The sequence below is a fragment of the Myiozetetes cayanensis genome, unplaced genomic scaffold (genome assembly GCF_022539395.1).
Source record: "Myiozetetes cayanensis isolate MyiCay16 unplaced genomic scaffold, myiCay2020 scf9, whole genome shotgun sequence".
NCBI classification, from domain to species: domain Eukaryota; kingdom Metazoa; phylum Chordata; class Aves; order Passeriformes; family Tyrannidae; genus Myiozetetes; species Myiozetetes cayanensis.
This window is the reverse complement of record NW_026088185.1, coordinates 9,308,212-9,336,188: the sequence shown is the minus strand read 5'-3', so window position 1 is coordinate 9,336,188 and position 27,977 is coordinate 9,308,212. Positions and strand designations below refer to the sequence as shown.

General features: G+C 39.6%; 2 protein-coding genes across 7 annotated transcripts in view; both read left to right on the top strand.

Annotated features, from left to right (window-relative positions):
• Positions 1-7,271, top strand: part of HECW2 (HECT, C2 and WW domain containing E3 ubiquitin protein ligase 2) — a 160,025-nt gene extending 152,754 nt beyond the window's left edge. The window contains exon 29 of the mRNA XM_050339770.1: positions 13-7,271. Coding sequence (XP_050195727.1) covers positions 13-124 — 112 coding nt within the window. The 3' untranslated portion in view covers positions 125-7,271. The remainder of the gene's footprint in view (positions 1-12) is intronic.
• A 3,230-nt stretch (positions 7,272-10,501) lies between these two features.
• Positions 10,502-27,703, top strand: STK17B (serine/threonine kinase 17b). Of its 6 annotated transcripts, none has more exons than XM_050339794.1 (8): positions 10,502-10,610; positions 15,368-15,526; positions 19,182-19,394; positions 22,517-22,661; positions 22,899-23,025; positions 23,931-23,979; positions 25,346-25,525; positions 25,964-27,703. In XM_050339794.1, the coding sequence occupies exons 2-8, from the start codon at positions 15,405-15,407 to the stop codon at positions 26,244-26,246; spliced, it is 1,119 nt and encodes a 372-aa protein (XP_050195751.1). In that variant the 5' UTR covers positions 10,502-10,610; positions 15,368-15,404; the 3' UTR covers positions 26,247-27,703. The 6 variants fall into 6 exon arrangements, with proteins under 6 accessions (XP_050195751.1, XP_050195753.1, XP_050195752.1 ...); XM_050339796.1 differs by lacking the exon at positions 10,502-10,610 and adding an exon at positions 13,176-13,224 and having other exon boundaries at positions 15,371-15,526; XM_050339795.1 differs by lacking the exon at positions 10,502-10,610 and adding an exon at positions 13,176-13,224.
• The last annotated feature ends 274 nt before the right edge of the window (positions 27,704-27,977 follow it).

Sequence of the window (27,977 nt, the reverse complement as noted above, 5' to 3'; positions counted from 1 at the left end):
TTTTCCCCTCAGGGCTCACACTTGTTTCAATCGTCTGGACCTTCCCCCTTACCCATCATTCTCTATGTTATATGAAAAACTGTTGACAGCAGTTGAAGAGACAAGTACTTTTGGACTTGAGTGATACACAAACCACAGTGCCCAGCTCATTGGACTTTTGTGGATCTGTCTTCTCAAGGAATGAATGAACTTTTGTATCGGATTTCCTAGAGGAAAATTGTTTCATGGTGCAATTCAAATAATGAGGTTCCACGAAAGAGCAATTAAAAAGCGTTGTGGTAGTGGCAGAATTCTCTACAGTGAAACTAAAGTGTGCCTGATGTGCAGGGAAAACCAAGTCTTGCAATCCATGGTTTTTCCACACTTCTTTAATTTATGTTCTGAGCAAACAAGAAACGTGATGCCATGTTGTGATCAATCTGGCTACTGCAAAACCGACAGGTTCCCGAACACTGGATTTCATCAAAGTCATTGAATAGAAAATTCAAGTCAAAATGTGAAATCATTCAGCCCCTTATCTACCCAGTAAATTATAAAAAGAAAGCATAAAACTGAATTTTTTTTAATTTTTTTTTTTAAATTCATAAAGGTACATTACTTTATGCCATATTTTGTAAAAGCGTATCCAGCACTTGCTTTATCTTAGACTACGAGTGCCTGCATGGGGTGCACCACAGAGCTCAAGTTCCTGGGGCAGAAGTGAATTGGAAGGCAAGTCAGCAACAAAGGATGTAACAACGGCTTGCATTAAGGAGGTTTGTGGAAATGCGTTTGCCAGTGGTGTGTATGACAAAATATGAGCTGTTACAATGAACTTAATAACTTAATAAGACTGATTTTGTGCTTTATACTGCATGGAAACTATTTTAAGAAGAAACTAGCAATTTATCACATCATATCAGGAAAAAAACCCTAACACAATGACTTCTGTTTATTTTTATAGGTTCATTATATTATGTTTCTTAGAGTGTAAACAGGAACCAAGCAAACTAAAATGCTATTTCTGTTCTGTCACTTTCCATGCTTGAACAGACATTCAGCTAGTGTTTATTCTTTAAGCACTCTCAAGGGGAAAAAATGCCTTTTATTTTTATAAGAGTAAAAAAACTCCCGAAAATATTTTGCACTGAATGTACCAAAGTTGAAGGGACATTACGATCTGACTGATAGCAAACTGCATCACTATCAAGTATCTATAAAAACGCTTAGGAACCAGGCTTTCTTCACAGTGCCATGTCTATAGATATCAGGACTGTGCACTTAAGTAATAATTTTATAATACTGTATGTGATCTTGTAATATGCATTTATTTTAAATGCATCCGGGTCATTTTTCATGCATTGGATAACTTAATGCAGTGGAGTTTAATACAGATATTTCATATTCTCCCCACAAATTTTTATTTGTACAGCACCATAAAACACTAGCTCATTTGGAAAACCATGAGTAACCTACTTTAAGGTGAGCCACTGGTCATAATGCCACTGTCCTGTTATCAGTGAACACCTACAAGATGTAAACTGTTCGTAGTGTCCGAGCTTGCATTTTCACTGATAAATAGTTTTCTTATCAAATGTTATTTGAAACAGTTTTTATGGCATATCAAACACTGCATGGACACCGATTTCTTTATGCTTAATTTTGCTGAAATACACGAGGCTTGCTCGCATCTATTTTCGGTACTTTCCTCCAGATGGTCTTGTGGAACACTCGTGCAGCTGTGCGCCCTGTCTTGTACAGCTGCTGTCACGCAGCGCATCCCCACCACATTTTAAAATTCCAGAAGCTGCACTTGGATTCTGGATGACAAGAACACGAACCTGGCTTTGTGCTGGCCCTTTTGGTAGCACCGAAGCACAGCAAGCCCCGTCCTGTGGGAAAAGTGGCTTTTGAAGTAACGTTCTCACTTCGGAGACTCTTGAAAGGGCATCTCAGGGAGGTATCCTGCTTTGTTCTTGTGGGAGGTTCTTTCCAACAGATGGGAACATCTATGGAGATGTCGTCAGCAGGGACTGCCAGTCCACCCTCCAAGTCAGAAGGCAGGTGCAGCTGTGGTGGTGGCAGCAGAGACGAGAAAACCCTTCAGAATTAATGAAAATATGTTGCGCGTGCAAAGGAAAAGCAAAATCAGAGTGAAAGCATTCTTTTATTTCAAGAATAATTGAGCTTCTGCATGACATCTGGGACTCTCTTAAGTAACATAGCTTTTCTTACGCTACTTCTGGCTGATGTGAAGTAGCAAAGAAAAATCCAAACATGTCACCCTATTTCTACACATATATTTATCAGTCTTCACTAAGATTGCATGTCACAGATCCTAATGCACATCTTCTTTCAGAACATGAATGAGCAGTAGGCAAACTGACTTTTCATCAGGTCACTCCAGCATGGCTCATGTTTCATATGATCCATTCACTGAGTAGCTAAAACTCTGGCACTCGAAGCAGAATGATTGAAGGACTACAGAATTTTCATTTTACAATACTGTGTTATCTGTGGTCTAAAAAAGAGATTTCCCAGGTGGAAACTGTATCTACAAGTTTTGAACCAGATACTCTTTGGAATGAAAAGTTTAAATACTTGGCACAAAGTAAGTTTATACTAGTTTGCCTTTTAAGTTATGCTTTTGTACAAAACTAAAACAATAAATGCATCTTGTCGATTTTTATTTAAATATATCTACTGCACCCATTTGTTCTGTATTTATGCATGAAAAAATAATTTAAATTAGCCATGATGATCTGGTATTCTGTAAAGATGTGACGGGGTCACCAGTGGGGCAGCTGTCGGAAAACAGATAAATTTAAAAAAATCCAGAATCTTTGTAGCACTGAACCCAAGAGAGACTAAGGAGAAGCTGCTGCTTCTTCCTCTGCTGCCAGCATCACCTGGGGTACTCCAGAAAAAAGCTGTTTGAAAGTTGAGGTGTTAGTTGCCTGGATACAGCTGCCTGTGGTGCCTTGAGCCCTTGGCTGGCTCTCTGTGATGGTATAAGTGATGTTGGTGCCCTGAAGAGATTAGCAAGGAGGGAGTATAGGAAAGGAAGCCTGAGCTTTGTCGAACACCCACATCTCCTGGCAACTACTTGAAATTTTCTCTCTTTGGTGTTGGAAGCCATCTCCTGTTTAAATGTGTCCCAAGTGAAAGCCAACTTGAATGTCCTGCAGCTGACTGCAACAGCTGACCATGATGCTTTCACTTATGACATGCTGTGTGGCAGGAACAAGAGTCCAGATAGAGGAGGACTTGAGAATCCTATCTGGAAGCTCTGCATCTCCTCAGAGCCTTTCCAGATGGTGCAAAGGAGCTTTTAATTTAGGAAGAAAAAAAGCCAGTCAACCTGAAGTAGACTCTTCAGCTAGAGTGATGACAGCTCGTCCTAACTTAACCTGCAGCATCTCCATCAGACAGAGTCTGGCGGGGGAGGTCCCTGCAAGAATTTAAGTGAGGTGCCCATGTTTCCTGCTCTGCTGGCAGGTGGAGCCACTCATCACCAACTAAAAGGCAGCTCGCAGGTCAGTGCAGCTCTCCCAGCCAGGCTCTCAGCAGAGTGGCCTCTGTCCCTGGAACCCTAAGGTCAGATCCACCTCTTTCCTGGTCCCACATCCCAGCTTAGCAGAGGTGCACTTTGCTCACCTGGTACTGCTAGCAGTCACTTTAACCATTGCACTCTTAAATACACCAGAAAAGGTGTATTCACCTTTCACTTGTAATCAGTGAAATTGCTCAGTGTGGCACCTCCTGTAACAAGCAGTCACCCGTTCAAGGTCTGCAAGCCAGACAAGGACAGTGGTGCTTTCTCCCGCAGCAGGCAGGAGACAGTTGCTGTCACACCATCAGCAGCACCTGGCAGGGTAAGATGGGAAAGCCTTTCAACCCAGACTCTGTTCCCCACGCCCTGCCTGCTGTTTTACCTTCATATCCACCAGATAATTGCCTTTTTGCTTTCAAACATATTGTTTATTATCCTTGTGCTGAACTTACCATAAAAATTGTTAATATGGCTTAGAGAGTAACTGGGGTGAAATCTGTGTGTGCACACCGGCCTGCTGGGCACCACATGAACTCCACTTTGCAGCAGCTGACCCTAGGTCACACAGGGTACAGGGAATATATGTAATCTTTGGGGAAACTGAAAATCTAGGCAGCAGCATGCTGGCAGGACATCAGACAAAGCTTCTGACGTGAGTTAAACTGGCAAAGCACCAGACTGGTAGTTTGCTCTGTTTAAAATTATAGGAAAGAGAAGAGTTTTGTGGTTGCTTGTCTATTTTTAATCCTTTAAAAAAAGGAGGAAAAAAAAAGGGGGGGGGGAATTCTTTCTGAAGCATTCACAAGGTATCATCTGGTTTTTAAATGTAATCTCAGCAGTATTAATTGCAGATGTTTACTGACTTTCTTCAGTGGTAGCTGCAGAATTTTGTGGAGATACTTGAAGCACACTGTCTCTGGACTGAGGGAATTCCTATTCACAAAAGGGGAATCTGCAGCAGCTGTGTTTGAATAGCCAGTGTAAGTTCAATTCCCAAAGCATAAAGCAAGTTACTTCTTTTCAGCAAATGAAATTTATCTGCATTAAATTATACAGCAGTTTTGTTTTTCCTGCCACTGTTTTTATGTGGAGGGTTAATTTATTCCTGTTTTTAGTAAGAGGAACTGAGCAGACATTTGGTCTTCAGTCATAAGACTGCAGACATAGCTTTGTGATAATACTCAGCCATCACTGCTCTTTCCCCTTCTCATCCTTTCCTCTCTGGGCAAGCAAATTGAACTCCAAGCAAAATTTGAGAAGAATTACTCAAACCTGGCTTCTTAAACTGTTTGCATTTTGGCTCAGTTATGTGGTACGAAACAGAACTGCAGAAATGTTATGGGTTGACTCACTCATCAACGGCAAGTAAAAAATTCTTTGTAGTTTTGTTAGCACAACCAGAGTGGCTGCTCTTGGACTAGTCTGATTTTTTGCCTAAATATTTTACAATACAAGAGAATGTAGGAGGTTGGATTTGAAATTACTTGTTTGCTGGAGGATAAACATATGTTAGGTAAATAGAGGAGGAAAAGAACTTTATTGTAAAGCCACTACAATCCATTTTTGTTAGCAGTGTGCAAAATTATAAAGCTGACCATCCAAACACAGAATTTTCACAAGGAAAGATGGTTTATATTTTGCACCTCTTTCAAATAGGCAGTAAGCTTCATAGTCCTTCTGTTCAATTTTAGATTGACTAATTTTGGCACTAGACTACTACTATTTAGGATGTTCAAAGCTATGAAGTTTTTTTATTTAAACACTTCTGGTATTTTCAAAAGTAATTTTATGGAAAGAAAGGTATTTTTCAGGTTGAAACTTCTTTTAGGGCTTTACTTCATCGGCTTTGCTCAGAACCATGTTATGCCATAGGTATTTTAAGGCAAAACCATTATTTGGGAGTTCTGTTTTGTATAACTGACATGAAGACTTTTTCTCCACTTCTTAGGAAGGCTCCTCCTGACTGTAAGTAAAAGGATGACAGTCAAAGACTCCTCTGGAATGGTTACAATCCATTGAGTGTCTGTATGTATTCAAAGTGCATCTAAAAAACCCTCCTAAGGAGTACATGAAATAATTACTACACTCATTAATTAGCCCCCCTTCTAAATCAAAATTTCAAATTTTGAGCTTGTTTCCTTTCAGATTACATTGCAGAATAATTATAATAATAAAATTTATATTATAATAATAACATTTTAACTAGAGAGGTATTCTAACAAATTTCTTAAAGTTATGGTGAATGCAAAAGGCAGCTAAGCTATGCTGCTCCCCTTCCTCCTGTTAAAAAACTTTTGAATAATGAAACTCATCTTTCCTTTTTCAGTTGTTTCTTTTTTTAGAACTTTCAGAAGAAGCTTCTCATTCAACCCCTTCTAGAATAAGCCTTGTCTTCTTAGAGGGCTTTTGTTAAGCACTCAGGAGGTATATTGTTCAACTAATTTAACATACTTTTGTGCTGACATCAGTGTAATTAGCTTTTAAATGTATAGACCTACAGAACTCCACAGGACTCTGGTCTCCTTTATTCTGGGCTGCCTTCCAAAGGCCATCCTTCCTCTCCCTTTTGATTGCCCATAATCCTACAAACACCCAGAGACAATTGCTGACCACCTACGCTGACCAAAGCTGTAGTATCAGAATAAGACTGTGGGTTTGTTTATTTTTCAAAGCAGCTTCCTTCAGTCCGGAGTTGATAGGATCACCGTTACTCTGACACCCAGATCAAGCGGTTACAGAAAATTACTCATAAAAGATTTTTGGAAAACAGTTGAATAGGTATCCAAGGGTAAAATGTCCCTTGATTTTGGTTTTGCAAAATTAACGAGGAAGGAGATTTTTCTTTTAATATTTTATGTTGGCAGAATCTGTGATGCCCTTGGGCTGCTTCAGGCTGTTGGCTAGGTGGGTGCATAGCCCGTGCAGTGAGGCAGGTGAGTGCTGATCCAGAAATCACAGCAGCAGAGATTTATTACCTTAGTGAGGACTGCACCTTCCACAGCTGAACACTTTGTCATACAGCCCTTGAATGAGATTGTTCCAAAAGCTTGTTCCAATCAGCGATGCTTGCTAATTGCAATACAAGCAGCTCACAACATGCTCCGCTGCCTATTCAACATCTTTCATTTTAAGTGAGAATTACAATTTTTATAATTAGAAATACTCATCTAGCAGTATAAGGTCAATAAAAGAAGATTTTGCTGAGACATCATATTTGATTGCTGTGCTGACTGCAGCCAGACATTGGAGCTGAGTAATTTTCAAGTAGATTACTGTATGAATAAGCAAATAAATCTCTGAAGCCTCATAAGTAATTCTGAGGAAGGAATGTAATTGCAGGTCTTGTAATGATAAGATAGGGCAGTTCCATGCAGCACACAGAGCATACAAGATGCAGCCATGGAACCAGTGGTAGAGTGAAGATAAGTCTGGAGGAGTAGGGACAGAAATAGGACTGCACTTTGCAAATAGGGAGCTGGACAGCGAGCTGTGAATGATCACTGGGCATACAAAAGGGGATACTTTTGTTTGAAAATAAGGATATGATAGTGCACTTACAGAAAAATTACTACTCATCCTGAAATACATGAGTGTTACTGCAATTGCAAGATGTGCTTTACCTAATGATTAGGTTTTGAAAATCGAAATTACACAATCAAAAAAATTACTTCTAATTGCATTTTTTCTTGCTGTATTGGGTCTGGGTTTTTTTTTTTAATTTGGGTTATTTTCAGGAAAATGAAGGCTTTAAATAAAATAAGGGTGGTGTCTGGAAGTCCTCTTTAGTTTTGTTAGTACAAATAATGACTGTTTATTGCTATCTGCATTTGGCAAGAGAAATAACATCTGATAAGAAGTTAAATCAATACAACCAATGGTCACATTCCTTTAAATTGTGATGGGCCAAATCCCTAATACTTAGATGTGTTGAAATGCAGATTTTTTTTTTTCCTTAGGTGCTTGGGGTTGGTGTTATGGTTGTGTAAGAGCCATGCATTTCCACAAAGACAGAGATTGATATGCCATTTCTAAAGCTTACTTAAGGTAATTAAAATATTCTCAGTGACCTAGTTAGCCTTAGCCAAGCTGATGCAAGTGTTGACTCCATTCACCCTCTAATGACATTATCAGAAAAAAATATTGTGTAAGAGGGTAGGAAGACTTCAGGATGGGGTTCTTTACCTAAAAGCTGAGCTGGCTCTTTACCTAAAAGACAAGAACTATTGGATGTGTCAGTATAAGAGTCAAAAGAAGAATTCCTTGTGAGTTTTCTTCTCCAACACGGTAACTGAGATGGTAAGAATTGATACAAACTTGAGGTCCTAAATGAGAAGACAACTAGTCCATTGAACCATAATGGTTCAATAGTTCCATACAGCAGGACATGTTTCTGCAATGAGTCTGCAACACTCAGGAGACTGCTGTTTATTATCAGCATTGCAGGGAGAGGAAGAATTCTAAGAATATTAAGTACATAAATCATATTAGGAGGATGCTTTTTCTTTGTAATCTGTTTTTCCTTGGAATGACATAGCCTTGAGGGCATCCGTGAACCCTGATCAGAAAGGCTGCTTTTTGTATAAGTTACCGAACATTTGTACTCGTAAGGGCTGGTACAGTATGGAAAGGGAGAACTCTAGAGAGCAAGAAGGTGATGAGGGATGTGGTGTGGAATACTGCTACCCCCAAGTCAGCTGATATTCCTGCCCTGACTAGGCTACTGTTTGGTTTATTCAGCATGTTTGAAAGTGCATATGGTTTTACAAGCTTTTGTAGTGGGGATGCAGGCATCCAGAATCTAACAGGTATATAGGTGCATCTCCCTCATTTTTGACAATTACTTGATATAATTTTATAACAAGTTCTTTGTTTTTAAAGAATTTCAGGCACTGAGAATACAGAGTGCGTATTTATTTCTAAGCTTTAAGTAGAACACGGTGTATTTTTTAATCCTTTCCATACTTTTCAGTTAAGTGTTCACAAGACTGTATATCAAATACAATACCAAGTTTTTCTATCTTTCTACAAGCCAATTTAAGTTTCATCTGAATTTGGTATATGTCTTTCACGAAACACTAAATGGGGAATATGTGCTTCAAGCATTAAGATGGTCTATGTCCTTTTCTCCATTTACATTGCATCACATTTCACTTTTTTTTTTTTCTTTGAGGCAGAGAGAACAGTTAGAAAATGTGTTGAGTGTGTTACAGGGGCACACAATGTGTTTCATTGTGCCTGGCTTCAAGGAATGTACTATAATGTTTGACTGCTCACAGATTTACATAATTTGAATACAGGACTGTTGTGTTGTATTTCCTGTTACTCAAAAACATTTGGGGAAAAGATTTTTCTGTGTATAATTTTATTTTCATACTGATCTCTATTTTGTTTAAGACCATGTTTCATCATGAAATCACTTAATTAAAATAAATCTTCTTACAAAATCCACTTTGGAAATAACTTCTTTTATTGTGCCTCTGAATATACCGTAACATCATTTTTTAAATGATGTTATCTTTATCTTTATGTCATTCTATGCCATTTGCAGCATTTCAAAACTTTTAGAGGAACCCCAAGATATTCTTTGTGACATCACCTTCTCTAAGTCCTATCTGTTGGCCTGTGGAGTCTGGCATATTACAAATCATCATTTTGGAAGGGGAGAAAGTAAGGATTCTGCAGTTATATGCAACATTATTCGAATAAGAACAACATATGAAAAAAAAACCACCTATGACAAATGAACAAAGCATTAGATGTCACAGGTAACACGTTGGAGAGGCCCGGGCTTTGTGTAAGAGGCTCTGCTTTTGACTGGAGCATCAGTGGCTGTAACACAGGAAAGCACTTATTTTCACAGGGAAATATCTTCAGGGAAAAACGCATTTTTCTGTCTTGAATAAAAGTCAGTGCTCCCCCCCACCCACCCAGCCAAGATTTCCTTCTACTTTTCTAACAGATAATACTAGTTCTGGTAGGAGATAGTGGTCTTGCATCAGCACTTAGGCAAGGGTACTCCCCACCAAGACACAGGAGAATGGTGAAATGGCAAGTTGTCACTTCTCTTTTGTGTTATGTAAAGTCTTTGTAGAATCTGACAGTTAAGTGATATTTCTATTAATTTAATCTTTTTCTAGAAGGTAAATTTGCATTCTTTTGCTGGTACCAAAGCTGTGAAGCACACTAACCTAAATCACTGAAGAAGAGCTGCTGTGGGAAGAGGTCAGGCTTTGTGAGTGGAGCCCTTTCAGAATCTATTCTCTGTTGTCATTCTTGATGTTAGACTCATATTTTCATCCAGGTCACCGGTAAATGACACCAGGTATTGCACAACTGCTCACTTTCCTCTCAGTATAAACACTGGAGCTGGTATGGAGCTCATGCTGAAATCCAGAGACTTTGCCCACTGGATTGAGGATTGCCTTTCGTGAGAAGGTGGTGCAGAGATTGTGGTACAGGTAAAAAAAAAAAAAAAAAAAAAAAGTCAGATTTTTTTTTAAATTACCTTTATTAAAAAAGAATATGATAATTCTTTTTGGATAAGGGTATTCATTGATTAGGTCACGTCCAGAACTGGCTATTGCAAATATGGCAGGATGTGTTGTGCTGATTCTGAGGGGGCTGTGGCAAAACATCGTTCTGTGCTTTACTTCCTGTTTTAGCTTGGAATTTGGTATCAGAGAGGTTGCTTCACCTAACAGTGCTCTGGTAGATATCTGAGGCATGGGTAATATCTGTAGGGTGGTGTTGGTTATTTTATCCCCACAGAGTGAGAGAAACATTTGATAAGCACAGGAGTACCCCCCCAAGACAAGCTGCTTTATGTCATGATCTGAGATGCACTGAATCAGCCCATTTTTCAGCTGGCCTGCCACACTCTGTGCACTGTTTTGGCCTGCCAATTCCATGTTCTTTCCTCAAGCAAACAGCTCTGGCTACTTTGCACAACAGCGATCACCCACTTTTCAGGCAGATTTGCCCACGCTTCTTGAAGGCTGCAGTAGTAGAGACAACATGTAGAAGATGATGTGTATCTTTTCCCCATGAGTTTTGACTACAGGATGCTGGAGATGCTCAGGTAAGCCGTTGTTTTGCACGTGATGTTGTGTTACTTAAGCACTCACTGTGCTGTGGAAGGGCTGTGCTGCAAAGAAGCTTAAAAGCTTGCTGGAGTTACTCTTTTGCCTCATGTTTTTTGAGGCCTTTTTTGGTGCCACAGTTCAGGGTGTTGTCTTGTCAAAAGAAGTTACCACAAACGAGCTGGAGGAGGCGGATCAGACATTGCCAGCTTCCAGCTATGTGGCTCTTAAAGTTGTCTGCTTGTCCCCCACCCCCGTGGCAGAGTTACCTGCTGGGAAGGGTGGGTTGCCACCTATTCACTCTGTCAACCTTGTGGCAGATCTGAGTTGAAATCAGCACTCCTTGAGGGAGCAGAGCTTTTTCCATAAAGCCAGCTCCCTAAAACACCCGTGGCTCTGACTGACGTGAGCTGTACATCACAGCTTTGCCAGATGGATAACTGATCAAGGAGAAATTGTTATTTTCATGAAAGCCTCTAAAGACTCTAAAAAGCCAGGTTTGTAATGGGGTAGGTGATCAAGGTAAGCAAGAGAAGACGTAACTAAGAATGGGAATTATGAAGCTAACACCTTTAATTGCTAATTTTTAATTATCCCAAAGACCAGGTGCATACATTAGGAATAATAACAGTTCATGATCCTGTACTATTGTGACCTTCAGCCTACCATTCCCCCTTCTCCACCCCTTGTTTGTCATTCTCAGTTGTGGTGTATCTAAGTAAAATTCCAAAGTCCTCAGGGTGGAGTCCTGTCAATTATACCCTTCTCTAAGTGCCATTCATGTTTCTATGGCATTATATAAACAGATAACCAAGACTACAATAACATGCATGTCATGAAGCATTTTTGGCATCTACTTGGTTCTCAAAACTTCAAGGGAGAGTAGAGCAAATCTTGAAAAGGATCGGTAAAAGGCACACAAGCAGCTAAGGAGACAAACATAAGCACTGTCATTTAATTCTTGGCACCACCTGCTATAATAACCTAAAACATCTTAATTGTGGTCATCATTTAGTTTTGTGGATCATTCGGTATGTTCAGAATGCTGCTTTTCATACTGCACAAAGAGCACTCCTCAACAAAACCAATCTTGTCCATGTGTTGTATTTTGACAGATGGATTTAAGATCGTGTTATAATGAAGAAAAGGTGCGATCTCAAAGTCTGCAGGGTTCGAGTCATGTTGTGGAACTCTGTGGGAGACAGTAAAGATTTTACACTGATTTTATCAAAAATACCCACAGCTCAAAGTGCTAAAAATCTAGATGGAAGTTCAAGCGAGCAGAAGTTACACTTGAAAGGCAGCTCTTAGTAGGTATACTTGTTTCAGCTACATGGCATAACATATTCTGAACTCTTCAAGAATAGTTTCTGCTTTCTCAAACTGCATATTTTATCTTCATTTATACTACTTTCATCTTCATGCAAGCTGTGACAATGTGACTTACGTACTTTACTCACCATTAACATAGCAATTACGCATTTCACTGGCAGTGCCATGGCATAAACAAAATTAACCCAGTACCTCTAATGGTGCACTGCTGAAATGAAATACAGAACTCTTAAACTCTTATGCTACATTACTATTACTGCCTTCATGACAAATCTATTATAAAACGGATGTTTGCAAATTTCTAGAGCAGCTGGTTGGATTGCTTCAGAGAAAATCAATTTGACAAACAAATTGCAGCTATTTTAGAACTCTTTCTAACTTATTTCTAAACGACGCTCTGGGCTATTTTGAATCCTCAGAAAGGGTCTTTGAAACTACAAGTTAAAGTCTTTTAACTTTTTTTTCTTCTGGGCTCCTTGAAGCACGATGCTCTGAAGACGCAGTTTACCACTTCTATCTATGCACGAAACTGCCAAGCAGGTCTCCGTGCGAGACGTGTACTTGTGTAAAAGCGCTGAAAAGCGCTCTGCTCCCTGCAGATGTCGGTGCGCAGCGGTTTCCCGGGGTGTTTTCAGCCGGGCTCAGCCAGCGCTGCGGCCGCCCGAGACCTCGCCGGCTGCGCCATGAGCCGAACCGCGATCGACCAGGCCGGGGAGCGCACACGGCGGAGCCGCCGCGGCCGGGAGGGCTCCGGTACAGCCCCGCACCCCGACGGAGCGGAAACGCTGCAGACGCGGCCCCGCGTCCCGCGGCTCCGGGATGGGACGGCGACCCGCGGGCGCACCAAGGGGGCCGTCCCACCGCGGTGCCCGGGGCTCTGCGGGGCCCGCGGCTCTGAGGGGCCCGCGGCTCTGAGGGGCCCGCGGCTCTGAGGTGCCCGGGGCTCTGAGGGGCCCGCGGCTCTGCGGTGCCCGGGGCTCTGAGGGGCCCGCGGCTCTGAGGGGACGCCACACCTGCCGCGCCGGCTGCGGCGGGGGGAGGGGGCAGCCGGCAGGGGGCGCTCCCCGTCCCCGGGGGCCGCTCCCGCCAATCGCGGGGCCGCCGGGCGCGCGCGGCCGGGCGCGGATTGGCCGCTCGGCGGGGTGGGCGGGGCGGGGCCGGGCGCGCGCGCGGCCGGGAGGGCCGCGCCCCGCGAGCTGCGCGTTTCAAACGCCGGGAGTGACCGAGGGAGCGGGAAGGGAAGAGAAGGGCGGCGGGAGCGGGACCGGCGAGCGAAGAGCGGTGAGTGAATGTGAGTGTGTGTGTGTGTGTGTGTGTGTGTGTGTGTCCGAGCGGGGCTGCCTCCCCAGCCCGGTGCCGGGTCCCGCCGGTGCGCCCCTGCCCTCCCCGCGGGGCTGCCCGTGAGAGCGGTCGGGGCTGTACCGCGGGCACCGGCCCCGGTCCCGCCCCCGCGGCCGTCCCTGGTGCTTCGCTGCCGAACGCCTCTGCCCCGGCCCGGAGCGGGGGCTTGACTTCTTCGGCAGTGGTTAAATGAGGTGATTTTTTTTTTTTTTCTTCTGTAGTTTAGTGGGAAGTTTTCTTTTTAATGAGAATCTTTTTAATAAGAATCTTGCAGGTTTCTGTAAGAGCCACGTTTCTGATGTCTGGTACATACCGGTGCAATGTGTAACAACATAGGTATCACCTTTAATTTTGGAAATAGTTAATGTTTCAGAGTTAGTGCCTTCTTTTATCCCGTAGATAACTGGATCTCATGTGGGTTTCTGCCTGCTATGAATATATGTTTTTTTGCTGCTCTTGGTGATACCGAGCCAAAAAAAGGAGAGATGTGGTGTCTTACCGGACAAAGTCAGTGCAACATAAGGGAAAAGTTCTCCTTAATAGTTGCTCTGTAAGAAGGAGGATATAAAAAGTTAAGGTTTACATAATATACCTGATAATGGTAATAAACTCATAATGGTAAGCTCTTAATCAATTAGGTGAGTTATCTAATACAAATATTTTTGTGCTGAAGTACTGCAGTAAGGAGATAACTTTTAACTGTTCAAGTGTATCTGGTGAGCACGGCCCTAGGGAGAGTCATGTAAGGTTTCAGACATCAGAATCAGCCACTTCAGTGATCAACTGTCGTATAACTGGGGGAAAAGGAACACATATTTGTTACAAAGTGATTCAAAAGACTTGTGTATTAGATTGTATTGTTGCCTCTTGATAATTTTTAAAGAAGCTATTTGATGCTTATGAAAGGACACTTCGAAGATATTTTTAAACTATGTAGTTTGGGTCTTTTTCCTGCTAAAGCCTATATAATGCTTTGAGCCCAAAATTGTGCCAATATGAACATCCGTGTTCCAAGAATGGGAATGTGAACAATGCTGGATGGGCAGTGGATTATATTTGAATCATAACTAGTTCAAGTGCTCCCCCAGAAGTTTCTGATAGTGCAGTTCTGTCATTTGAAAAATGAAAGTGTATTTTTGTGAGTTTGCTAACTGTCCCTAAACTGTAATTTGCCTTGTGGTTGTTTTTTTTTTTTCATTGCTAACAAAGGCAAACCCACTCTTTAACTTAACAGAAGTTGTACCTGATGGCTTTTTTTATCCTCTTTCTACCTTGTTTTGCATTTTACCTGAAAAGGTGCTTCAGGCTTATAAACGTGAATGACAAAATCTAGTATTTTTATGGGTTGTTTTTTTTTTTTTTTTAAACAGTAGTAGACTTAATGTGGGTGGATGTATCTTCATAATGTGCTGTTCTACTGGTTTATTAAGATAATTTAATCAGGATTACTGCATCATTTGATTCTAAATGATCTGAACTTGCAAAGAGAACATTGTCCATTCATGCTGCTTTCTGACAATTAACCTGGCCTTAAAAATGAAACTTAGATGAGCTATGAATGAGTCTAATAAGAAATGTGAATCTTCCCACTTCAAAAAAAACCACCTTTGTCCTGTTGTTACCTATTCCTTCTATGTTGCAGTCAACAAACAGGAAGGAGTTTTGGTCAATTTCCACAGGAATACCAGTTAGAAGTGCAAACTTAAAGGAGCTACTGAAATTTACCTGGAATCCAAAGAAGAGTTAAAGCTTATTTTCAAGGAAGATTAAAAAGAAGTTACATATCATTAATAGTTAAGTAGTTATTAGCATTTTTATTAGAATTGAAGCCTATCCCTAGTGTGTTACAGATATGCTCCAGGGGAAAAAAAAACCCAACTTATCTCAAATGTTTGATTATTAAATTAACATGTCTTGATTACTATTCCTTTCAGGTTTTATTTTTACAGTGAATAAGTGTGTTGTTTTCAGGTAACAATGAAGTTACAGCTCTTCTAGTTTTATAGACCTAAACTCTAATATTTGTATACTTTCCTGTGCTGTAATTATGGAATTTCCAAAACTCTTAATTGTTTTGCTTTAGCAGGTGACTGGTAGAAGGGAGACACCTGTCCTTGACAATGTCAAGAAGAAAGCTGGAAAATAAAAGCCTTTCTGGCTTGTTGGACACACCTCTGCACACAACAATCAAGACAGAGAATTTCCACAATTTTTATACCCTTGAATCGAAACAGCTAGGAAGGTAAGATTGTTCCTATGCCTTTTCTTTTAACAGGAGGAATTTCTGCTGCGGGAGAATTCTTTGCACAGTGATAGAATTTTTCTGGCAAACTTTTATAGTAGTAAATGGAGAATGAAGTGTCCTTCCCAGTCCCCTTCTTTGCAGCATCCAATGGGTTCTCTAGGAACCAGGAAAAAAGGTACAGTGAGACACAAGTTGCCAGCCTCTTCCACATCAGAGAGATGTTTTCACAGGCATGTAGATTTGAGATTATCTTCCTTTTCTTGCATTTCCCCTGTCTAGTCACACATCAGATTCCAGGTACATGGACTGAAGAGGAGATGATATAGACTGATGTAGACAAAGAATGGGGATTTTGAGTTGGCTGATCCAGTTGTTTGGATGAATTTTCTGAAGCCCATAAAACCTTTTCTCTCCCCACCCTCAAGCAATTTCGAAAAACCTGCAGTTTCAAGAATAGCTTTGCAGCCTTCTTCCCTTGCTCACGTTTGCAACAGTAAAATAGGAAATAACAAAAAACCTCAGACTCTTGGTATTTGTGATACTGTTTCAGACGTAGGAGTGAATGTGTTTTTTGAAATCACTGTGTTAGTTCACATCCTGAAGATATTGGGTGAATTGGGTGTAAAGCCATGCAAACACAATGCCATGGTCGTGTGTCCAAGCTCCTTGGAACAGAGCTGGCACAGGTCAGTCCCACAGTTGTGCTTTGCTGGGCTACACAGCAACCCTTTTGCACTGCAGCTTGTTCTGTCAGCAGAGATGTTCTTCTGGATGTGGTTTTGTAAGCTCTTTAACCTTCATTGTCCTCTTGGGTTTTTTTCTGTTTTTCTAGTGTGTGCTTTATCTGGTAGACTTCCACAGAAGTGCACATTGCAGCCCGTAACTCTCCTCTTCTCTTAGCTATTGTCAGCTCTGCTTTTGAATTCTGGGCTCTGCAGAAGCAGTTGATATGCACCGTCCTCTAGAACTCCAGTATTGTTAGAAGGCTGGGTTTTGTTGTACATACTTGTGAGATGACGTCTAAACCAAACAAAACTATAGATTTTCTGTGGATTCCAGAGCACTGGATTCTTTAACACTTTGTTGCATGCTAAACCATCTTTTGATGTTTCCCAGCCTGTGTGTATGTTTTTTAATGTTTTCAGTGTATAAATGCTTCTTAAGTGATGTAAAAATCCATCTTTCTTTGGAGCCTGTCTAGAAGATTCAATATGCTTTTTTTTTTTTTTCCACTTGCAATTTTCTTCTTCCTCTTCAGATTATGTAGTAAATAGTTCTTTTGTTCTCTGCTTAAGCTTCCCAAGTCCCATTTCTTCCTCCCACACCCTTATCTGCCAGGTCCTTTGGTATTTAAGACACTGACTCACGAAGCTGGCAGGTTGGGTTTTCTTCAGTAGATTAAGTAGTTTTGTCCCTGGTGTGTGCATGGCTTGGCTTCTTCTGAAGCTGTTAAATATCTGTGGTTCATAACTTGAGATATGAAAGCATCTTGAAATCAGTTTTTCTTGTAAAACTGGGCTGTAAAGAGCGGTGGTTACGCAGCTGCTTTGCAGGCAGCAGGGAGTGGGAACTACTCTGCTTGCTTCGGTGCAGCACTTCCGACCTGACTTCTTTGCATTTCTGGGGCAATTTCCACTGCTCTAAAAGGCTTATTTTGTCTTAATTTTGTCTTAATTGGCGCACTGCAAATAGAGTATAAACAAGTGGAAATTCTTGCATCATCAATCTGGAGATGCCACTGACCCTTCAAAGCTGTTAAACCCGCAGCAGTCAGGAGATATATGGGCCAAAACTATCAGGGAAGATCTTACTGTTCTCATGAAACTCAACCAGTTCCCCTTTGGTAATTTTAGAGAAATTTCTGTGGTTGACAGGGTGATGTGATGTTAAAACAAGAATGTAAGCTGGGCCAGGGAGTATTTTCAACTTTGGTGTATTATGAAATTCATCTCAGTAACTTAAAATGTTCTGCAATAATTAGCTGGTTTAACAATTGGGAAAGAACCTGGCAATTTCAGGCTTACAAATATTGCTAAAATGAAGAGTGTGCATGTGCCAGACTGTAAATAACTTTCACCACTTAAATTAGTTTTTCCTTTGAGTTTTTTACCCTTACTTTTCTAAATCTAGTGCTTAAAAAAAAGGACAGAGAAATCCTACAACCAATTTATGTAGGAATAAATGATGACAGAGAAGCTGTATGTTGAATTTATTTCTAAGTAAGTTATAGTAGTATGATTGGAGGTCAGCTTTACATGTTTAATAATACAGGTTTGTGCAGACTACTTAATATCTGGGTTTTTGGAAAGGAAACCTTTTTCATGAGATGCTCATACCTTTTTTGATTAAATAGTGAAATCTGGATTTTTTTTCAAAAAAGCCTTGGACATGCCCATTTTTTTTCTTTTTTGGGAAATGTTCCTTTTGAACCTTGGGGCTTTTACATCAGGAAAAAGGCAAAGCAGGGCAATGTAGTATTTTCTACTAAAGCAGCTAATTTAGTTAAAAAACCCCTGCAGCTCGAATAACTCATACTGAGCTGTTCGATTAAGTTTGTTCTTAGTATGCTGTGGTAACAAAAATATGGGTGGAAAGGCTTTTTTTTTTTTTTTTACATAAGTTGAAATCTTGTACTTTGTGCATAGTTTTATACTGTTTTTAGAACTTTAGACAATTTATTTTAGCCTTTCAAGTTGGTTTTTTACAAATATTATCTCTTGTATCATTTGAAAACACTTTCCAAGACTGCAGCTAGGTTTCTCTGGGAATGCAGTAGTAGTGGTTATAAAGTTTTGGTTTTTTCAGGAGTTTATAACTTGGCTTAAAAACATGCACTTTTTCCCCCTAATTTTTAAAAAGATCAGCTTGGTGTTTTAATGGCAGTATGTGGTTTTCTTTTCAAAACATTTCTTTGCCAGAATACATTTTTGTTTCCATACCTAAACAGTTGGCTGGGAAATAAAGCAACACACTTTGTCTAACTGTAATTGAGGAAGAGAATGCTAAGTATTGGGTGTTTTTCTGTTAAGATGTTTTTAAACATTTTGCAGATACCTGGGATTTTTGTAGCAGTACTGTATGATTTGTGGAGGGAAATTCTCTTTACGGCTCTAAAATTTTCTGCACTGAAAACCTCCCTGCCCCCCTGTACATATAAATATCTTCTGTGTTCATTCATTGCATTTCACAGGGGGTTTGCTTTGTTCATTACTTGTCTTGTAGGTGTTACAATGTGGTTGAGGGTTTTTTAATGTAATATTGCCAACCTGAACAAAGCCCTGAGCAACCTGGTAAGATGTCATGGCTGGTCCTGCTTTAAGCAGGGGGGTTGAGAGACCTCCAGAAGTCCCTTCCAGCTGAGTTATTCTGTGATCCTACAGTGAGAATATCCCTGTAACCCCATGCTCTGATTTAGTGTTTACCTAGTCTGTATAAAGGGAATTTTAGCAAAGCTTCATCTGGCTTAGTGTCCTTTCTTCTACAGTGGCTAAAAGTGAATGTTCAGGGAATATGTAAGAACAGGCCAAGCATGGCATTCCCCAATCTGGTTTTTTTGTTTGTTTCTAATTATTTGCCATGCTCTCTTATTTCTAGTAGCAATTTATGTACTTTTTATCTCTTGGGTCTTAATGTTTTCCCTTTTATTTTGTAGAGGAAGATCTGCTGTGGTCAGAAAATGTGTGGCTAAATCCACGGGCCAAGAGTATGCAGCTAAATTTTTAAAGAAGAGAAGAAGAGGTCAAGACTGCAAAGCAGAAATTCACCATGAAATTGCTGTACTTGAATTAATGAAATCTAATCCTCGCATAGTTAATCTCCATGAAGTCTATGAAACAGCAAATGAAATAATCTTGGTGTTGGAATAGTAAGTATGCCTTCATCACATGTTCCACATTTGGAGTGTAGTTTTCAAAATACTAATTTTTGTGTATATTATGCTAATATTTCATTAGGATATGCTTTCTAAGCATCTTTATATTTTTTGGTTTGAGAGTGTTTCGGGCAAGCTGATTGGAGATAATGTTCCTGAATCCCATCAAAAGTTCAGAGTGCTTTGATGCATCTTAAATGATTAAAAAAGAAATAGAGTAGCCAAGTACTGATACGAAGTACCCAGACTTCAAAGAAGCTGAGCACGTCTGTGCTCTGTGAACTTCAGTTAGCACTTGATGCTTTTTGGTGACTGTAGACTTGGGAGTTGCTTTGTGGGTTATGAGCTTCTAAATTTAGTAGTTTTGTTGTTTTAAAACTGTTTGGCTTTTGGAGCCGTTTTGTAAAAAATTCCCATATTTTTTTCAGATGTCCCTGAAGCTTCTCATTAGCTCTGAAAAAAAACAAGTCTAATTTGGGAATTGAATTTGAATTATCTCTCATATTTGCTGTACATTTTTGTTGGGAATGTAGGAAACAAAAAGGCAGATTTTGAAATTAGATCTCTCTAGGCTTTAAGTTTCACTTACAGAGTATTTGAAGTGCTGTTAATGGTGGTCTGCATGCACCATGATAAATCCCTTCAAATTTTCCAAAGAATGTAGCTAGATTCTATCTTTAAAAGCTTTTTTTCCTGGAACTAGCTGATCCTCAACATATTATTTGTTGTTTTGTGAGCGTTAAAATAATAAATAATGTAGAAGTCTAGACAGAGTCCAGATGGCAAGTTTTGAACTTCTGAAAGTGCAAGTTCACATAAAAGCCATACTGATTTTCCTGCTTCTGTTTCAGCTCAGCTAACTCTCTCTTGTTTATTAAAGCTCTGTAATGAAACAGCTTCCTTATGCTGCATTGGTGTTCGTGGTCTAACTTCACTGTAGTGTTCAGAAGTCTTGCAGTGAAGTGTTCCTACTTTAGTGGGGATTGCACACTTCAGTTATATTCCCCTGTAGCAGAATAAACAACTTTTCGTGTTCATTACTCGTTAGCAGAACTCTGAAGCAGTACTTTAAAAGAGTTGCAAGAAAGGAGTTTAAAAAATAGTTTATAAGCGTTTCATCTTCAGCTGTATTTTCCCCCCCTGCACGTGTTCCTTGCTCTTGTTGCAGCAAACAGAGATATTGTACTGAGAATACCTTTCTGCGTATTCCTTTTAGTTTATGAACCTGTCCAAGTGTGTGAATGTGTTTTGTCCTTTTTTGAACCTGGTGATACTGTCTACTTTGGTGGTAATAAATTCCAGGTGTTCATTATCTTCTGTGTGAAGAAATATTTTCTTTTATCTTTCTCAAACTAATCAGCTAGCTTCATCAGGTGCCTCCTAGTTCTTATGTTGTAGGATGTGGTGAATAACAGTTTTTGTTTGGCTCTAAACCAGCTTTAGTGTTTTGGAAGCATCATTTGTACACTTCCCCACAGTCTTCTATCCAAACTGAAGAGTCAGTATCTCTTTGGTTTTGTTTGGGTTTTTTGTTTGGTTGGTTGGTTTTGGGTTGTTTTTGTCTTACTTGCCTTTCTACATGCTAAGGTTTTATACTGAGCATTGTTTTGTTGCCTGTTCTCAGTAGCCCTCCTGATGATAGCCTGGTATAGTGTTTTTTGTTTTGACTGCTCTGCACGTTGGTCCTATTATTTCTTAACAGTTGTCAGTCAAAATTTTCTGAGCTATCCCTTCTAGTCCAAAGTTTGTCATTGTGTGAGATTCCATTAGGTTATTTATCTGTGTGCACCACAGGTCATCTGATGCTCTTTTACTCACTTTCTCTGGTGCTGAACTTCCTTGTTTTTGTCTTCCTTGAACTGGGAAGCCCAAACTAGGATGCTGCATTCCAGCAGTGCTCTGGTGTGCTGGGCAGTGTCACTTGCCTCAGGCTGTGTTCCTGCCACTACAGCCCAAGGTGCTGCTGACCTTTCCTGCACTTCAACTCTTGCTGACTCTGAGGACTCACAAATCTTTCCTGCAGAGCTTTCAGCTCTTTGCTCATCTGGGTGTCCACCCATCCAGACCATAATGCAACTTGGATACAAGAATACTGTGGGAGAGAGTGTTAAAACCTTGTTGAAGTTGGAGTAAATTAAATCCACGTGTCTTCCCTGATCTACATTTTATCATAAAGTCAACTAGGGGAAACATTATGGCCACCTCACGTAGCAGGTTTATGGCTGTGTTTATTCGTGTTGTCCATCATCCAGCTGTTTTATAGATTCGTTTTGTTAGCAATGAAGGTTAAGCTTACTAATCTGTAGTTTTGAGGTAGTCCTTTATTCTTTAAGGCAGAGAAAGTTCAGGCAGTTAGAGCAGGCTGAGTAATGATTTCAAACCCAGCCTGAAAGGAAGCAGCTGACACTGCAGCCAAGGGTAGATGTGTTACTAATAAACCACGTGCAACAGGGTTATTTCCATGCTGCTTTACGTGGTACTAATAGGGTTTTCTGGAAGCCTTTTTCTGAGGAAGATGAACTTGAGATGCTGTGTAAAAAGATGAACCTTGTCAATCTTATTTTTGAAATCTACCACTTCTACACTAACAACAAAGTGACAGAGTTCAGTCCTTGCATTTCTGAATATTCTGTGTCCACTAGAGTTCTGGAAGGGACTGCTCAATAACTGACTAGGCAACTGTATAATTAATCAGCAGTAGCATACTAGAGTTTCTTCCTGGTACCTCTCTGAGTCTTCCATCAGAATGGCAGGAGGCAAGTATGCAGTTTCCTCACTCCAGAAATATTCCTTCTTGCTTATAGGAAAACGTGCTTGAGGGTACCAGAGCATTATGAGGTTTTCAACCAAAGTTCTGTTTTGCTGTCTCAACTGCTTTTGCTGACTACTAAGAAAGGAAAAGCATCATCACATTTTTTTTTCCTTTCCTGAGTGCTTATATTATGTGTTTTTGCATAAATATGTAAAAAAAAAGTAATAATAACGATATTTCCAACCTCTCTGAGAGTACAAATATATATGAGATAAATATATATATGTATACTATATATTACATTTTTCTCACTTAAGATTCAAAATTTAAACTTAACATGTAAATGTTCTTGAATGTGTTTCAGTGCTGCTGGAGGAGAAATATTTGACTTGTGTGTCCCAGATCTGGATTACAGAATTGGTGAAAGGGATATTGTGAGACTTATAAGACAAATACTTGAAGGACTTTGCTGCTTGCATGAAAACAATATTGTTCATCTTGATTTAAAGGCAAGGCTGCAGCAGACTTTTTATTTTAGTACTTCAGTTTATTATTACGTTAATCAAAGTAATTTGTTAAATACATAAGAAAGATGAAGAGAAAAAGGAGTGTGTTAAAGATTAAATATTTTTAAATAAAATTTAACAATAAGCATTGCATAATAGAACCTGAAATGTCATTTAGTACGTTGGGCTGTTTTGCAGATTGCATTTGATTAATTGAGAATGAAATATTTTCTATTCTAGCCTCAGAATATTTTGCTGAGCAGCATCAATCCTCTTGGTGATGTAAAAATCGTAGATTTTGGTATTTCCCGGAAGCTTGAGAATTCCAGTGAACTGCGGCACATCATGGGAACAACAGAGTATCTGGGTATGGAGGAGCTGCTTCACAATGTCTGATTTGTGCTTTGGGGAAGACCAAACAGTTCACGTCATGTGCTTATGAACTTACCAGTTCATTACTGGGGAAAGAACATTATAGGACAAAGCAGCATGTTTTGAGCTGTTCTTTTTTTAGAATAGTCATTGAATATTTGCACCAAAAATTCTCAAATTTTATCAGTAAGTGCTTCTCTCAATTCATGCCGTAGCACTTGCTGTGATGCCTACTTGTAACAAAAAATTTCGGCTGTTAAATTCTTTTGATTAGGATTGAAATACAGCATTAGCATGCACAAAGAAATGTTCTTTGAGTTAGGAATGTTGTTTAGTATGATGGTTTAATGAGATTAAAATATTCCTTGGAAAGGGAAAGACTGCCGTTAACACTTGGCCCTCTGTGAGGGACGGGTTTCCTTCATGACTTGCCAACACTCAATTTTAAGAGCACTTCAGACTACAGTGAATAACTTGCTATCTAGCACAGGCTAACAGCCACTGATCCCAAAATTGGCTTGGTCATCTGCTTTTGTGGTGTTAACATGCTGAAGGCTTTATGCATTCCCCTTAAAAAGCTATATACTTCAGAACCTCTTAGAAGAATGTTTTATGTGGATAGTTCTGATTAGAAAACATCTTGAGACTTGGCTAGGAGTAGACTTTAGGCCATGTAGTGCTGTTTTAGTGTGAACCAATTAAACATCTGTGTGTCTAGTCAAACAGAAATAACTTTTTTGCACCCTTGCGTCTTGAAAATAATAAACTTAACTATTGAAACTGCATGTTTAGTCTCATAATAATGGTTGGCAAAGAAAATGCCAAAAATGTACTATAGGATTCAAGGTTATTTGAATAATATTATTTATGAAGGCATTTTTCTTCTTCCCATCTCTTTAGCTCCAGAAATCTTAAACTACGATCCTATTACCACAGCTACAGACATGTGGTAGGTTGCATATCTTAATTAATTTTATTGAGGCAGGTGGGGCCACTTAACAACTTAGGGGAGAAATCTGGACACTGATGCAGTTTTTTATCTGGCTTCCAAGAATACCCTGCTGCTGGACTGACTAAAAGAGGGAGAGATGGGAGGATATAACTCAGGGCTTCAAGGAATTACTGTATATGGGTCTACTGAACACTTAGAAGGGAATGCCAGTGGCTTCTGAGCCTGGAGTGTAGGTATTTGTTCTAAGGGAACAATAACAGTGGCTGGATAGCATACTTTAGGTATTACTTACTCTGGGATGACAAGCTTCAGGTACTAGCTTCTTTTGGACACTCTTCCCTCCCTGCTTTTGTATTATTAAATAATTTTATTATACAAATGATAAAAAGTATTTAACTTTCTAGTTTTTATCTTTAGAGAAATATCTGCAGAATGAGTCATAAAAAATAAGACAAATACCTTAAAGTGATCCACAGCTTTATTTGTGGCTTACTAATTTTATGAGCTATGTCAGTTTAAAGACTAGCTTTGAGGTGTTTCCTTAGAAACATAAAATATTCATATGCTCTTCGAGCATCTTAATAATTAAAATTCAGTTTTAAAAGTTGCTGTGATCTAAAATTGCTCCTTTGAAATTTTCAACTCATAATAGTAACTAAATCTGTTCACGAACGTTTTTGTAACCACTTATTATTTGCATGTTTTGGTGGGAAGACATAAAACCAAATTGTTGGTGCTCTGCTCAGAATGACAAACACAGCAGCAGCTGCAGTTTCCACAGTGTAATGGGTACTAAGACCTGATCTGTCTGATCACAAAAACATTTTTATGCATCAGGAAACTACCTAAGATTTATAATAGGCTGCATGATGTGTGATGTTCTTAGGGAAAAACGTCTCAGCAAGAGGATATTGTAACATAGCTCGGATGTCAAACGTGCAGAAAGGTTGACTAAACCTCAGTCTTTGGTACTTCATCCAGAATTGCAGTGAAAGGTGGGGGGTTATTTACATGCAGATTAGAAAGTCTGCCTTCCTGCTGTTCTGTCCTCCAGAATTGCTGTATGTCCAAGAGAGGGCTGTATAAAAAGGATGCATTTGCTTTCCTATCAATCTCAGTGGGAAGAAAAGGGTGTATTGAAAGTAAGAATTTTTCAAAAATGCCTCCACTGAGATATATACATAGCTCTGCTTGTGTGTGTTTGTGCATTCCTGCTTGAATCACATAAAACTGAGATGTCACATGGTGCTTTTAATTCTCAAAGTGTGGGATACATCAGGAAGTTTGATCTGCAGCACAATAAATATATAGGATGTATTGTTCAGATGTTCTGGTGGGATTATACATTGTGTTTTTATCTCAGGAACATTGGTGTAATTTCATACATGCTGCTGACACAAGAATCTCCATTTGTGGGAGCTGATATTCAAGAAACTTACCTTAATATATCTCAAGTTAATGTGGATTATTCAGAAGAGACATTTGCATCAGTTTCACAGCCTGCCAAAGACTTCATTCAAAAACTTCTCATAAAAAATCCAGAGTAAGTAACAAACTCCTTCAGAGAAAGTGAATGTTAATTTATATGCCTAATACCACTGGTTCCTTGAAAACCTAATGGCTGAATATTCATTAGCATCCCTATTTACAATGGTCAGTATAAAACATAGGACTTCAAAAGCATGTGTACATTTATAAACCGTGTTGAAAACATTCCAAGGGACTATGTTCCTTGTTCAGATGAAAAGCTTACCAGCTTCAGGGGAAACTGTCAACTAAATTTAGATGTGTGTTGCCACTGCTTAACCTTAACTGTGTGTTTTGTAGCAGCTGAGGTGGTGGGCTTGAAAAAATAGTGATACTGTTTCTTTAGTGTAGGTTTTACTCAAGATTCCTTAGCATGTGTCAGAGTTATTTTAATGGAGTTTTTAGTATTTATGAAATGAACTAAAGCAACTCTTTTCCGTTTTCTTTTTCAAAGGGAAAGACCCACAGCAGCGGACTGTCTTTCTCATTTGTGGTTGCAGCAAGGGGAGTTCACGCTCTTGTGTGGCCCTGAGGAAACCTGTTGCTCTTCTCAGGTGTCAGGCCACACAGCAAAATGCTCGGAAGAGCGGAACGTAAAATCCAGTTGTAATGGTACCTGTGGCGACAAGGAAGACAAAGAAAACATTCCAGAGGACAGCAGCACGCTCTCCAAACGCTTCCGTTTCGATGATTCATTGCAGTATCCCCAGGACTTCACGACAGACTTCTTATGTTAATGTGTAATACAGACTTTTATCAAATGAATTCATCATAATTTGTTCCAGTGGTGAAAATAAGATTATGGCTTGCCAATTCCCGTAGCATTGGCGTACTGGAAATGCACTTTGATTCTTTTATGCTGGTGCCTCCTTTTCTATCCATTGCTGGCAGTGGATTTAACTCCTGAGAAATTGGAGTTGTAGCGCCAATAAAGTGAATTATTTTTTTTAAAGAAGATATAAATAAAATATTTTTGCACTTTTCGAGTTCTAGTCAAAAAATGACGCTAGACTGAACAAACCAAAACCTGAAAATGAGTTTGTTTAAACTCAGCCTTTGCCAAACTGTGGTTGCATACATGCATGCTTTTATAACTCACCTTTATAAGAAATTGGTCTGAGCAAGGAAACTGAATCTAGCTGTCTTACTGGACTTACTTCTGACCCTTCTCATCACTTTACGTAGAGGCTAAAGTTGGTGTGGTTTGGGACTGATAAATCTGCTGGGGCATTTGGAAAACTGTTTTCCCTCTGGGACAGCTAGTAGTTATGCAGGTGTTTCTGCCTTGTGGACCTGGGCCTCTCAGGGGTTGTAATCCATACCCTGTGGTTTTGCTGTGTTGGATCTTTGCAGCTCCTGAATAGAAAACGGGTAGACTGGCAGTCCTTGTGCTAGTGGTCCTTGGCTTCTTACCAGTAAATTATGTTTGATGAAGATGAGTTTTCTATGCTGATGTGAATATTTGATGAACTTATTAGATTGTTTTTATAAAAACTCTGAAATAATATTATCTACCTGTACTGACCTTTTCCTTATCTTAAAAAATCTCCCCAAAACAACCAAAAAACCACAAAATACCCCCCTCCAAAACAACAACCAAAAACACACAAAGGAGCCCCAAAACAGAAAGCCTCTTTATAGTTAAAAGTAGTAACTGAATAAACTGAAAATAACCATTTTTGCCAGCGAAGCTGCAATTAACAACTTTTCTTTATGTCCCTCTAATGTAGAAGTGCAGTGCATCTTTGTCAGTTGTTGTTGCCCCGAACAACTCAGCTTCATACCTGCTCTGAGAAATGGACAGCAGTGTGTTAGTACTTAAAGACAAACTACCTGATAATTGTTTTAAGGCTTTTAATTTGGTTTGCTCGGTGGTAATTTTTTTTAAGTTATGTCCCTTCCACTTCCTGTTTCTAGGCTCTTAGGAAATAATGCCTATGTAGTGAGTCTTGACTTAGAGCAAATGCCAGTGGTGTCTTAAACAGCCTGAAACTAATACTGACAAAATAAATGACTAATTGTAACAGAGGCTGGAAGTCTTTTTGTGCAGGGAATGTATTTAAACTCCTACAGGTATTTTGAAAGTAAATGTCACTTTAAAATATATTTTTGGGATTTTCTACTCCTCAGAGCTTAAATTTAATTGTCATTGATTTGGATTTGTTTTCTATAATAAAATACCACCATCTGATAATATTTTTCAAGTGTGCCTGTGGATTTGTCAATAGTTAGGCAGATTGGTGTTTTGGAAAAATATATGATTGAGAGGTGAACTGAATGAGTGGTAGAGGTTGTATTTTATCTTCACACGAGGAAAGAAGAGGTTTTTTACAAACAGATTTCAATATAAGGTATCACCATAATGCATGGGTGAATTTGGGACTGTTGTCTTAATTTGGGTGACAGTCGTGTCAGCAAGTGAAAAGCAGACTGAGGTGTGAGGCAGGTGAGACTGATCTATCAGCTTA

Bases quoted from the DNA above. Each gene is read 5' to 3' on its own strand.
- STK17B (XM_050339794.1), top strand. From the start codon at position 15,405: ATGTCAAGAAGAAAGCTGGAAAATAAAAGCCTTTCTGGCTTGTTGGAC. The intron at 19,395-22,516 runs GTAAGTATGCCT...AATGTGTTTCAG, and splicing joins ATAATCTTGGTGTTGGAATA to TGCTGCTGGAGGAGAAATAT. The intron at 25,526-25,963 runs GTAAGTAACAAA...TCTTTTTCAAAG, and splicing joins CTTCTCATAAAAAATCCAGA to GGAAAGACCCACAGCAGCGG.